The following is a 12,061-nucleotide window of genomic DNA, read 5'->3' on the forward strand; positions in this document are numbered from 1 at the left end:
ATACGGCAGGCAGGATGGGGGTGACGGACAGCCTTCCCCCGAGAGCAGCCCTCACGCTGCCAGAGGCAAGTGAGGTCCCAGGGCAGGACGCGAGCTCCCTTAGTTGATTTACAGCCAACGCTTGACTCGCATCTGTGCGCATGGAGATGCAGACACGCAGAAGGGCTGCGTCTGCCTACGGGTGCACAGCAACAGGGTGGCGGGGGAGGTTTGGGCCGGGGAGGGGTCTCCATTGCAAGAGCCGCAGCTGGACGTGGCTCACCCAGAGCGGTTCCTTGGGAGCTGTGGGAAGTCCGTGCAGGGCTACGGCCCGTCAGGGCTAACTGCAGAGCCGAACAGCAGGGCAGCACCCTTGTTTGGCTCAGGCTCCTGTGGCAGGAGCCGTTAACTTTCTTAACGGGTACCTGGAATAAGTAACTTTTGCTTCAGTCGCAGGCGAGGTTCAGCAAAGGCTTCAAAGCACCCATTCAAGCTCAGTGCGTGGGTCAGGTAGGAGTTCACGAGCAGGTAAGTTTGGGCTTGTGTCCTCTCCTTCGCAGGAGGCGCCTGGCCCAGCACCGTGCAGGAGCCCCTGGGCTTTGGGGTGGCGGGGGCTGGCTGGCAGGGCCCCTTTGCGCGGCCACGGTGTGAAGCTCGGCCCAAGGCACCCACCCAAGCGCGGGGAAGACCAAGGGCAGAGGCGCCTCGGCCCCTGGAAGCCCTCAGGCCCGAGGAGAGGCGCGGGCCGAGCAACCGCCTCCCGGCACCGCCGGCTCCTCGCGCAGGAAGTGGCGGCGGGCGGTGCCCGGGCCGCGCCAGCACTTCCGGGTCGCGGCGGGGCCCGGGCCGGCCCTTGGTAAGGGCGGGAGGCGGCCGGAGCGGCAGTGGCTGTCGGCGCTCCCGCGGTGGGTCGGTGCAGGGGGGTCAGCAGGGGGGCGGGAGACAGTCTTCCTCCGGGAAATGGCGGCGCGGCCTGTCCGCGCCCCTATGCCGATTAGCGGCTCAGCTCGGTCCGGCCCGGTTGGCGGGGGAGCCGCTCCCGGGCCGCGGGCGGCCGGCGGGGCTGGTGTGCGGTCCTGAGCGGGTGGGTGAGTGCCGGCGCGGCGGGTGTAGGGCGGGTCGGGGCCTTGCCGGCGGCTGCAGGCTGGGTGCAGCCCCGAGGGCTTCCGCGCTGGGCAGGACCCCGTAAGCCGCCGATAGCTGCTGCGGCAAAAATCTGCGTCAGTGTTAACGGTGCGTTCGTCGGAAATGACACGAAAACAGGGGCTTGGCCTCGGGTTCCAGGTGCAAGAGGATGAGAGCCTAAGCTTGCGCTTCACCATAGTGCGATGCGGTTTGATAGGAGCGGTGGTGTGGCTGTGCTCCCTGGGGTCCTCTGTCTCTGCGCTGCCCTTTTTTTTTCTGCCAAAGTATTTTGGAAGTGATGTTACTGACTGTAGTGTTGTCTCTCACTAGATATGGATAACAGGAAGGATGAAAAACATAGGACGCTGTGTGCAACTTCACAGGAAGAGCTGAAAGTCCAAGGTAGGCATTGGTAATCCGTTTCAGCGGTTATGGCATTGGGTGTATTGTCCTTATCTCAGTTACCATGTTTGACCCTGATGTCGAGCATTGTCACTCGAGAATGGTAATTAACCATGGGACACTCTCGACACAGGAGTTCATTGTGCTTAAGTTTTGTGAAGACTTATTTTTGTAGACCATAGTTACTAGCATGCTTGTCACCGTTGCCTTGTGTTATGCAAAGGAAAAGAAAAAAGGAAACGAAAACGCAGTAGAAGCAGATCATCATCCATTTCATCCACATCGTCTTCCAGCACTACATCTGCTTCTTCCTCCTCGTCACACTCATCATCAAGGTCATCATCAAGTAGTAGAGGTAAGCTACCTCCGTGTGTGCACATGATGTTTGCCAGATTTGATAGCACTCTTAGAAACATTTAAAGCTTATTTTAAATGTGGGTAAAGCACCGAAAAGTGACAGTGTAGCATACCAGTACTGCATGTTCAGAGTGTTTCTCTCATAACCCTTTTCTGTTTTAAGGTACCTCTTTAAACACAGCATGCGACCTTCCTGTGTTAGTTTAAATTACCTCAAAATAGAAATGGCCATTCAAAGAAATGTTACTTTGTAACAATATGTTGTTTATATTTAAAACTCTGTGTTTTGAAAGTATAATGAATACAGATCTTTTTCTGCTTCACTCCTCTAGACCAGTGTTGCAGTTTTTGATTTAGTCTTTCTTTGATCTTAAAGCTCCAAGCATTTAACTCTGAGGGCGCACGTGAAGTTTATTAATACCAATGACAGAGTTCAATGGGAACACGTATGCAAGAATTGCAGGGTTAAGACACCCCATACTAAGCTGCTGCTTACTTAAAAGGACTTGAGGTAGTTTGTTTGGGTTGTTTTTAAAGGTACTATATGGGATGAAGTGCAGATTTTTTTCTATGGGTGTAACTTGTGACCTCAAGGGGAGTGTATTGCTGATTATATCAAGACTGTATTGCTTTGATATTCTGTATCAAAATATTTGGTATCATTGCAGGTAAGATGACCAAATTGCCATTCTATTTTTAGTAGAATGTGTTAGGCTAAACGCTGAAGTATATTTTATCTTTATCTTTTTTTTTTTTTTTTTTTTTTACTGTGTTTGGGAGGAACTCTCATTTGAGCTAGAACTCTAGGAGAAATAGAGTTCTCCTGATGTGAAACTTCACCCAACTCTGAAGTTAAAGAGTTTTCAGTGTGGTATAGGACCTCATATTTGTGATTGTGTATCTGGCAGTTTAACAAAGACTTAGTTCTGCTTCTTTTGAAGTGCATTTACATCTGTATGGAAATATTACTTGTTCTCATACTTCAGTGGCTTGATTCAATGACATAAATATATTCTGAAAATGTTCAAATCTATGAACTTGTACATTTGGTTGGGGGGCTCTTCCTTTCTTCTTGAATGAATTTTGTCCTATGTCATACACTCTAACATTTCTAAAAAGAATTAAAGTGTCATGCCAGCCACTGACTGTGTGAACATGCTTGGCATGCTTTCTGGTTCATCTTTTGGAGGAGTGTCAAGAAACATATATCAGAGGAAAAAATCATTCTGAATTAGGGCCAAGTTGTCAGTCTGCCTGCTCAGAGATTTGCTGAAACTTTACAGCTAAAAATTCCCTAAGGTTTCCCATTCACAGAGGAGAGCAGAAAATCTAGTAAAAATGCCCTATAAGGGCATGTTTAAACAACTCAACTTACTCCATCTAGAGAAGAAGAGATGCGAGGTAATTGAGCTAAGACAGATATATAGGTTTAGGTAGTGGCTACCATGGAGAGGGAGTGAAAAATCTTTCTGTGACTTTCTGAGCAAGGGAAAATGATCTTAAATTGCAACAGGAGGGATTTGAATTCGATCTAGTAAAATACATCCTAGCAGCAGAGCAGTGAAATTGCTTGCCTAACCTGCAGTTAGAGGAAAGTTGCCCCAGTCTGATGTGTTGGCTATAACAGAGATGGAGTTAACGTTCCTTGGGGATAGTAAAATGGAGATTTTTTTCTGGCATTTTTTTAATCTGTGTTTCTCTTGTTTAGTGAGTACAGCTGTAACTCTGGTTGTTAGACACTGGGCAGTGGCTGGGAAAACTGAGAGGAGAGTGGGGGAAACTGTCTTCTGCTCTCTGAGTTGTATCCTCCACCCACCTTCTCCAACTTTGCTGGTAACATAGGTTATATGGAAAATGAAGCTAACTTGAGTGCGGAAAGGACACACTTTGCTGTGGGAAAAAGAGACACTGGGTTACAGAAACTGGGACTGCAGCTTGTTAGCTGGAGCTGGGAAGGGGGTTCCCCTCAGACAGGAGACAAGCAGGCAAATCGGTACTCAAGCTAGGGAGGTAGGGTGGCCGAGTATGGAAACAGATTGAGCCGGTGAGGGATGGCAACTCAGAAAGAGTAAACAGGAGGAAAAGATGGCCTGGCTTAGCCTAGGAAGTCCAGGGTTCAGTGCAGAAGTCTAGAGAAGTTCTTCTAGGGTTTGCCACAAGAACTGTGGTTGGGATGGTGGGAGATAAAAAACGAATCTAGAAGAGATGTGGGCAAAGGGATAAAACTGGGCAAGTTTCTGTTCACCATAGTGTACCAGTTTTCAGGGTCTGGAAGAAAACCCAGCGTTCTTGAATGTACCCCTTTCCTGATGTTGGCAAACACTTGCAAAAGTCCTCTGGCCAGATATACCATCCCCTGTGGGCACTTAACCCAATCCATTGTTACCAAGAGACTGAATGTGGTGATAAAATTACCACTTCCCTTGTTTCTTCTGACATGCTTGTGCTGCATTTGTCATTAGGAGGCCAAAGGAAGATTGCTTAGGCAGCCTCACCTTAGACTTTTCTAACTTTTGAGTCTGGCTGTGCTCTGGTATATTCCTATAATGTTATCTTTTGCTTGGAATTTATTGTAAAGAATCTGGAGGGCTGATAGCTTGAAGGCAGTCTCTTGGAAGACCAGAAAGATGTTTCACAATCTCTCTGGATTTACAGTCCCATAGTTAAAGCTGGTGCTTCAAAATGAACTTCCTCACATACTGTCACAGTATTTTCTTTAAAATCTATGATTAGCTTATAGAACTTAGGAGTTTCTGCTGTAGAAAATGTACTAAAAACCTTGAAGTTGGAAGGTGACTTGAGTCAGTAGGAAAAGCTTTTCATTTGCCTTGAGCAGTGATAATATTTTCTGTGGTTTGTCAGCCCCAACTGTACTTTTTGTTGTCTGCTTTGTGAGTCAGAATCCCTGGCTATAAAACAGATGTTTGCAATCTGTTGAGCACAGCTGCAGAAAGAAGAGAGAAATATTGCCTCTATCAATACAATGTATTGGTATAAGTAATCACAGAGTAAATCAGGTGTTTTGAGTTTCCACATTAGACCAGTAAGTGGCAGTAAGTTAATGTGTTGCTTTTCTCAGGGTTAGTTTCAACCAGCATTAATATATATAGCTGAATTAAAGCATTTTCTTCTTATGTTTTACACTTCTATATGCCTTATCTATAAAACCAAGTGCCTTTTTCAGAATGTTAAACATACAGGGTTTTGTTTTGTTCTGGTTTTTTTTTTTGTTTTTTTTTTTTAGATTCTCCTAAGTCTAAATCAAAGAAAAAGAAAAAAGAAAAACACAACAAAAAGGTAAATGTTTACTAAGAGAAATAAGTAGTTAACAAACAGAAAATAGTTCTTTGTATTTTGATAACCTTCACTGTCATGTAAGATGTAATGCTTTTGTCTGTGACTATGTAAATCTGGATCATGCTTTTAGGCTTGCAGCAGGTAAGCTGACAGGTTGGCGCATACTCGACTGTACGCTAAAGGAGAAATAATTTAAAGGTTCCTTTTGCCAATCGTGGTTGGTTCAGCTAGAACTTAGAGTAGCCTCTGAAGAAGAGAGAAGTGGGGAATCTTGATGACTTTATAGGATTTCTGTTAGAAGAAACTTTAGTCAGTGAGAGTAGTAGATTCTTGCTGTTATTTTTCTTTTTCATTTTATTAGGATTTATTCAGTGATTTATTTTTTTTATGTATATTGGGGTTCCATTAAAAGAGAGAGAATCAGGGTTCAGACCACTTCTCTTTCTCAAGATGTCAAGGGTTGCTAACCCTGCTGTGTGCTTCAAATAGTACCTATTCAGCAGTGGTAAGGGCAAGCAGTAGTGGCTGTCTTGACTAGCTGGGGTGTTACGAGGTACTTGTGGGTTTTCTTTTTTTGCCCTTGTAAATCTGTAAGCATAAGAGTATATGTCTTTTATACTTGTAGAAAAGGAAAAAAGAGAACAAAATGAAGAAAAAGAAAGAAAAGAAGAAAAAGAGAGAGAAAACAGGACCTGTCCAGCTTTCCAAGGTATGTTTGTGTGAGTCTGAAGTCCCATTAAATTTCTTATCAAAACATTTAATCTGTCCTGTCATAAAAACATTCAAAATACCACCAGTTTTGTCATCAGCAAATAGAAACCTATCTCTATTGTTTTGGACAGTTAGGAAGTATAAAAGGTTATTGTCTGTAATTTTAGTTAAGATTTGTAACATTACAAAATAAAGCAAAGCTTACATCTTTCTAATGTGTGATCTCTTTTTAGTTCTTTAAAAACAAAAAGAAGAATGAAAACTACAGCATGATAACTGGAAAGAAAATTAAGATGAAAATAAAGAAGACCAAGAAGGATAAAGAGGTAAGAGTTAAAATAGTCTGTATGTCCCTTAGGGAAAATACTGTATCTTTTAACATTTTTTGTAATAGTAGTCTTTTGTAGAAGAGTAGATCTTACAGTTAGGAGTTGTAAATTGATTGTAGCTTTTAATGTGGCTATGATGCCATCTGAGAAATTCTAATTCATTCTTTTGGCAAGTTTTGTGCTATGAGTGGGCTTGGAATACTCAGGCATGTGTAGATAAACCAAGGGATGCTTGTGTAGGTTCTTAGAATTTCAGTCTGTAATGTTTAGCTGATTCATGGGTTTCTCTGCAGATTTAATTTGCACTGTTTTTAATTGTCCTCATCTTCTTCCAGTCTCTTGTGATCAATTGTGGTAATTGCTGCTTTACTGGTGTCTTCTGTGTGCATGTGAGACTCGCCATTATTTAGAGAGGAATTAAAAGAAAGACAATAGTAGTATTAGGACCACGTGCTCATGCATTCTCTCAAAGCAGTCAGCTGTTTTTGCTGAGATACCCAGGGAAACAGATATCATGAATAGCATTTTGTGCTATTGCTATGGGTGTTTGGACTAAGCGCTTAAATAATACGTTCACTTTTTTCAGCACTTTCCACATCTTAGAGTGATCTGCAGGAGGCTTCTGGTACTAGTCAATATGTGTTAAAAGCATTACTTTGCTGAGGTATCCAGTTTGGCGGATTCTAATTTGGCTGTAACAGTTCATTCTATAACTACCAAAGCAGACCTAAGCATTCCAAGTTAAATTTGATCAAAAATATGTTATCTTTTTTTCTATGGCACTGAAGTTCATGTTAAATGATGCTGAACGCTTGCTAGCCTTATCCCAGTAACCTGCTTGTTACAATTTTTGATATCAAATATTTGATGTTTGTCCTTTTTTGATTTGGTGTCTATGATCATGAACATACTGAATTGAACAACATCCATTCTTCATAAGAATTAAGATTGTGATTTTTAAAACCACTAGAAATGAGTGTTTTGACTCTTTGGGCCATCTCTTATGCAAAGAAAGAACCTAAATTCATGGTTCCCTTTCTATTATGCTGTAAGCTTCTGCTTTGTACACAGAAAAAAATTTATACTTCCCAAAGCACAAGACTTGCTGTGCGTACAGTGAAAGTTGCCTCAGACGCCAGAGAATTGCATCTGTTCTGCTTGTGAGTTCCCTCCTGAGCAGGCTATGAGCTACACGATGACAACCCAATGGAGCCTCCACCAGGGAGCCACTTAGAAAATGTATCACAGAACAGTGACAGTGACAGCTTGTCTCCTATAGCATCTCTCCCAAGCGCCCGTTGCCTGGCACTTCCTCCAGGCACTCATGCCTTACCGGTAGCTAGTTGTATCCAGCTGTTTGAATGTGGTAGTGTTTGTCGTGCAGCATGCTGAGGTGTGAAAGCCCCACGGAAAGCAGGATTATGCAGCTTTGGTCCGCTGAGTACAAGTCTGTTGAACTGCTGCTTCTGCTTTTTTGCTTTACAGAGAGACCGGAACCGCGCAGAACTCCTTGAATTTCTGAACTCTGCCTTATAACGGGAAGAGTATTGACCAAGGACTTGTAAATATACCAAGCCAATGATCATCATGCCTAGCAAAATGCTAAAGGGAAACTCAGGGAAAAGGACGCCAGGTTTGACAAGACCAGACCCTCCTGCTGAGAAGACAATCGGGATGTCCTTTTTTAATGGCAAAATGGAGGGTAACTGATAACTTGTTAATGAAGATCCATGTCCTTTTGAGATCCTAAGGTAATAGCCAGGCTGTGGTGTTTTAGAAGAGCCTAAGAGTGTGTTGTTGACAATGATAAGAAATGACACACTCAAGTCCAATAATGTAATTTCTATCCTAACTGCATGCAGAACACACTCTTAATTTCAAATGTCTTAATGTTTCTAGTAGTTTTAAGCAAAACAGAATATTTGTAAATGTCTATTTGAAAGATGAGGCATTTCCATATGTGTATTTTTTCCAGCAGTGGTTTTACTTGTTCCAAAGAGCAAGTTGACCTTTGTAAATAGAACATGCTTTTACATAAATGATTTTTTGACAGTTCATTCACTAATATAGTATTTTTCTTCCAGAGTTTGAGGTATGATCTTTCTCTGGACAGTTTATTGTTCTCTCTCACTACAAAGTGTAACGGTAAAGTACTGCAGAGCAATAATGGTAGCTGAATGATTTTTATCCCAAAATAGAAGCCGGGACAGTCTCTGGTTTTGTTTGTTTATCTGGATCAGCTATTCAAAGGCAGATCACAATAGACAGTTTACCCCCACACATCTGGAGTTGCAGTTCCTAGACCTAAAAACTCTTGAGTTCTGGCCTGCCTTTCTGATGCCACGAGCTGTGTATCAAATCTTCCTCTATCTGCAGTGCGACACAGCACATATGGCCTATCGTAGTCTAATAGAAAGAGCCATAGGAATGATGCCGAGGCAGGCAGTGACAGTGACCCTCCAGGTGTGTTGACAGTCTACTGTGAGATGAGACAGGTCTGGATACACAGCTGGACCCCAGCATAACTTGTGTGTGTGTCTTAGCCACAGTAGTTTCCTTGGTGCTTGCTCACTTCCTTCTAAAGCCTTGACTTTTGACTACCCAGCAGGCCCTTCTGTACATAACCCTGACGTGGGAATTCCACATGAATCCCCTGAGTAGCAAGTGTTCCTCAGGAACCACCATTTAGGAATGCCTGAAGAAAGGAGTCAAGGGTAGTTGACTTTGACAAGAGTATCAGGTGTACGGTGGTCAGAGTGTGGGGAGTTCATTAAAAAGCAAACAGAAAACTCTTTGTGTCTGCCGTGGTGTTTTAAGTAAATCTGAGGATTTGTACAATTGTTCAAGGGATAATTTTAAAACTATTTTGATGTGTGAAACCTTCTGAAGATGCTAGAATCCTGTCTTTTGTTTTTGTGAAACATTTTGCAATTGTTGCAGAGATGTAACTCTTTAGAGTCAAAAGCCCTGATCCCCATAAAGAAGTCCTTATGTTCAGAAGGATATAAAACATGAGAACACGTAGGTAAGAACTGGAGTTTCCTTGACTTTTAATCTGGTGATGGAAGCTTTATTTGGAAGCACTGTTCAGAAATGTCAGTAGGGAAAAAAACAAACAAAATCCTCCCCCTTTGCTTCATGGGGACCAATCTTTGATTTATGCTACTTTGGTATCTTCTAGCTAGAGATGGCAAAGCCTCTTGCCCAGATAAGCGGATTTTATCTCTGGACTTCTCTTAACAAGGTTAATCCCAAACACACTTAGAAGACACTAGCATCCTTGCCATTCCCTAGGTTATATTATATGTAAAGATAGTATCATTTCCTGAAAGTTTGGGGGGGAAGTAGAAATTGGGAAGACAGGGCAAACAGGAATGGGAAACCCAAGAGATCTCACTTGTAAAGAACTGTGTTAATTGGAAGGTTCAGACTTAATTGAAATAATCTGCTTTTTGCTGCCTTATTCAAGATTGGTCAAGATAGTAAAACTCCTTCATTGTTCCAGGCTAGTATGGAAAAGGCAAAGGACCTTTAGTAATATGATGTGGTCTGTTCCTCTTTCAGGGTTTTGGTAGTTGCCAACTCTGACTGTACAAAAATGAGTCAGACCACTTTTTCTTTAAAAAAAAAAAACCCCTAAAAAAATAAATTGCTGTTTCAGAACAGAGAAATTTTTTCTGTTCAGTTTAGACATGCTGGATATGTTTTGGTGACACTTTAAAGTATTTCTATGCCAGCATTTACTTCTAAGCTATCATTTCTTTTAGAAGAAATGCTTAAGTTCTTTGCCATTGATTCAGTTTTATTCTCTCCTGTCCAGTCAGTTATGAGTGCTGTCTAAATTTCCCAGCAGTTGCTGCTTTTAGAAGCCTCCTTTCCTACTCATCTCCATTAGGTTCTTGGGTTTCTGGTCAGGTTTAAGTTCATGTTGCATCCTTCCCTCCTCATCTTTCCCCACAAGCACTGAGGTCACGTGCATCATCTTGGGACTGAGTATCTTTGAGACTGCTGTTTGGAGCTGGCCAACAGATTGCAATCTCGCTAGTGAGCACAGGCTTATACAGTCAGAATAATTGTTTATGCCTTGCTGCCTCAGGAAAGAAATTAATTTTGTTGACTTTTTCACTAAAGCATAGCTTCTTAATACTGCTTCAGGTTACTGTTGTGGCAGCTGAACCAAAGACTGAACCAGATGTGAAGGTTATGGTAGTAAGGTAAGAGATGTAGAGGAATGTGATGAAATACAGGTAGAGAAATTTGCATGAGGAAACTGTCAAGCAGTGTGGGATGTTGACCTGATATGCAAATGGCTGATAGGGAGCCTTGCTACCAGGTCTCAAAAAAGTGCATATCGTGGGGGGGAAGATGAATGCTGGAACAATGGAAATGGTATGATGTAGGGATGGAGGGAGACTGCTGCTGTCAGAAGTTATGGAGTGGGACAGAGGTCAGATGATAAGCAAAGGGCTGCAGAAGCTTACCTGGCTGGACAAGTTGAGATTCTTGCTAAAATGCTGAATAATAGAAGTCTGTCAGATGTGAAACCTACTTTTTTTGTGTGTCTGTGAGTGACAGTCTTCCCTATCACACCCATTTTCTGTGTCCCTGCACCACTTTCCATTCTGGGAATCAGGCAGAACTCAACTGATTTTTTTTTTTATATATATATATATTTTTTTTTTTAACAACAGAAATTCCAGAAACAAGAAGTCACTGGAGTGAGAAGGAGGGGAAGGATATATTCTCTGAGCTGCTGCCACCATGCCCATCCTCCCTGGCACTGTTCTAAGTATTCTGTCCCATTTACAAGAAATTGTGCCACAAGCAGCAGAATTGATAAGACTTGGTGCCTTAGGATTTATGCCTTTTGCTCTTTAAACCCTTGTTACCATGCTAGTCCTACCTCCTGCGTGTGGTGCAGTTAGGCAGGCAGAAATGTAAAATGGCTGTGTGGTTTTCATCGGTCCCATGGTGGAGGGTGCTCGTTTGGACCCCCTGGATCAAGTGAGTAATTGTCATGAGACAGGAAAGGAGCCAGGTATTCCTAAAGATCTCTCCACAATCGTTACAGCTGGTAGTAGTCTCAAATCTCAGTTATCTGAAGGGTATGGAGCACAGTTATATAAGTTACTTTTCTTATGTAGGGAAAACAGGCAAAAACCCAAACATGAAAGAATGGTAGATGCGAGTAATTAAGTGATTCAGCCAGTTCTCATGGGCAATACAATTCTTTGTTATTGTTTCCTTTGTGATTTGCCTGAACTTGACTCCTTTGCCCATGCAAAAATGTACAGGAGATCAAGATGAGAAAATACTTATAAATACCACTTTGTCTTGGAAGTACTTGCCTCCATTGAACTAAGATGTATCATCCTGCAGTGCTTAGCACAGCCTGCAATTTTGATACCTGTTCAAAATTTAGTATGGTTAAACTTAGTTGTTCTGTTATGCTGTTTTAATGTACTCGGACATTTCATGCTGCAGGAATATATAAGCTTCCCAGTCATCCTTTGCAGCAGGGAAAACTGAGTAAGCTTTATATGCAGGGGAAAGGCAGAGGTTAGGGAGGCTGCAGTAACTTGCCCTGGAGTCGCCTGCTGAACTTGCCCTGGTGAGGTGCTGGTGGGGGCCTTGACCACTGGGTGGAGCTCTGATATGCTTTGTTGTCTATGTTAAACGTACTTCTCCTGGTCTTTGCTGTGCATATTCAGAAACAGGTTTCCAAAGTTCCTGCTCTGCTCTCAAGGTTGGGAGCCCCACACATTTGGGCACTCTGTGAAATGGCTGGATTTTAAGTGGTAGTGGGTCCTCCTGAAGGATATGAGGTCCTGGGCACACCTGAAAATCTTCCAGTCTGCTAC

At 42.8% G+C, this 12,061-nt stretch overlaps 1 protein-coding gene across 1 annotated transcript; it reads left to right on the plus strand.

Moving 5' to 3' along the window:
- Positions 1-712: 712 nt before the first annotated feature.
- On the plus strand, positions 713-8,989 carry LOC129204142 (NKAP family protein CG6066-like). Its single transcript, XM_054819544.1, has 7 exons — positions 713-835; positions 1,435-1,506; positions 1,730-1,861; positions 5,108-5,160; positions 5,786-5,869; positions 6,105-6,197; positions 7,686-8,989. The coding sequence occupies exons 2-7, from the start codon at positions 1,437-1,439 to the stop codon at positions 7,734-7,736; spliced, it is 483 nt and encodes a 160-aa protein (XP_054675519.1). The 5' UTR covers positions 713-835; positions 1,435-1,436; the 3' UTR covers positions 7,737-8,989.
- Positions 8,990-12,061: the final 3,072 nt, after the last annotated feature.

The sequence above is a fragment of the Grus americana genome, chromosome 3 (assembly GCF_028858705.1).
Source record: "Grus americana isolate bGruAme1 chromosome 3, bGruAme1.mat, whole genome shotgun sequence".
NCBI classification, from domain to species: Eukaryota; Metazoa; Chordata; class Aves; order Gruiformes; family Gruidae; genus Grus; species Grus americana.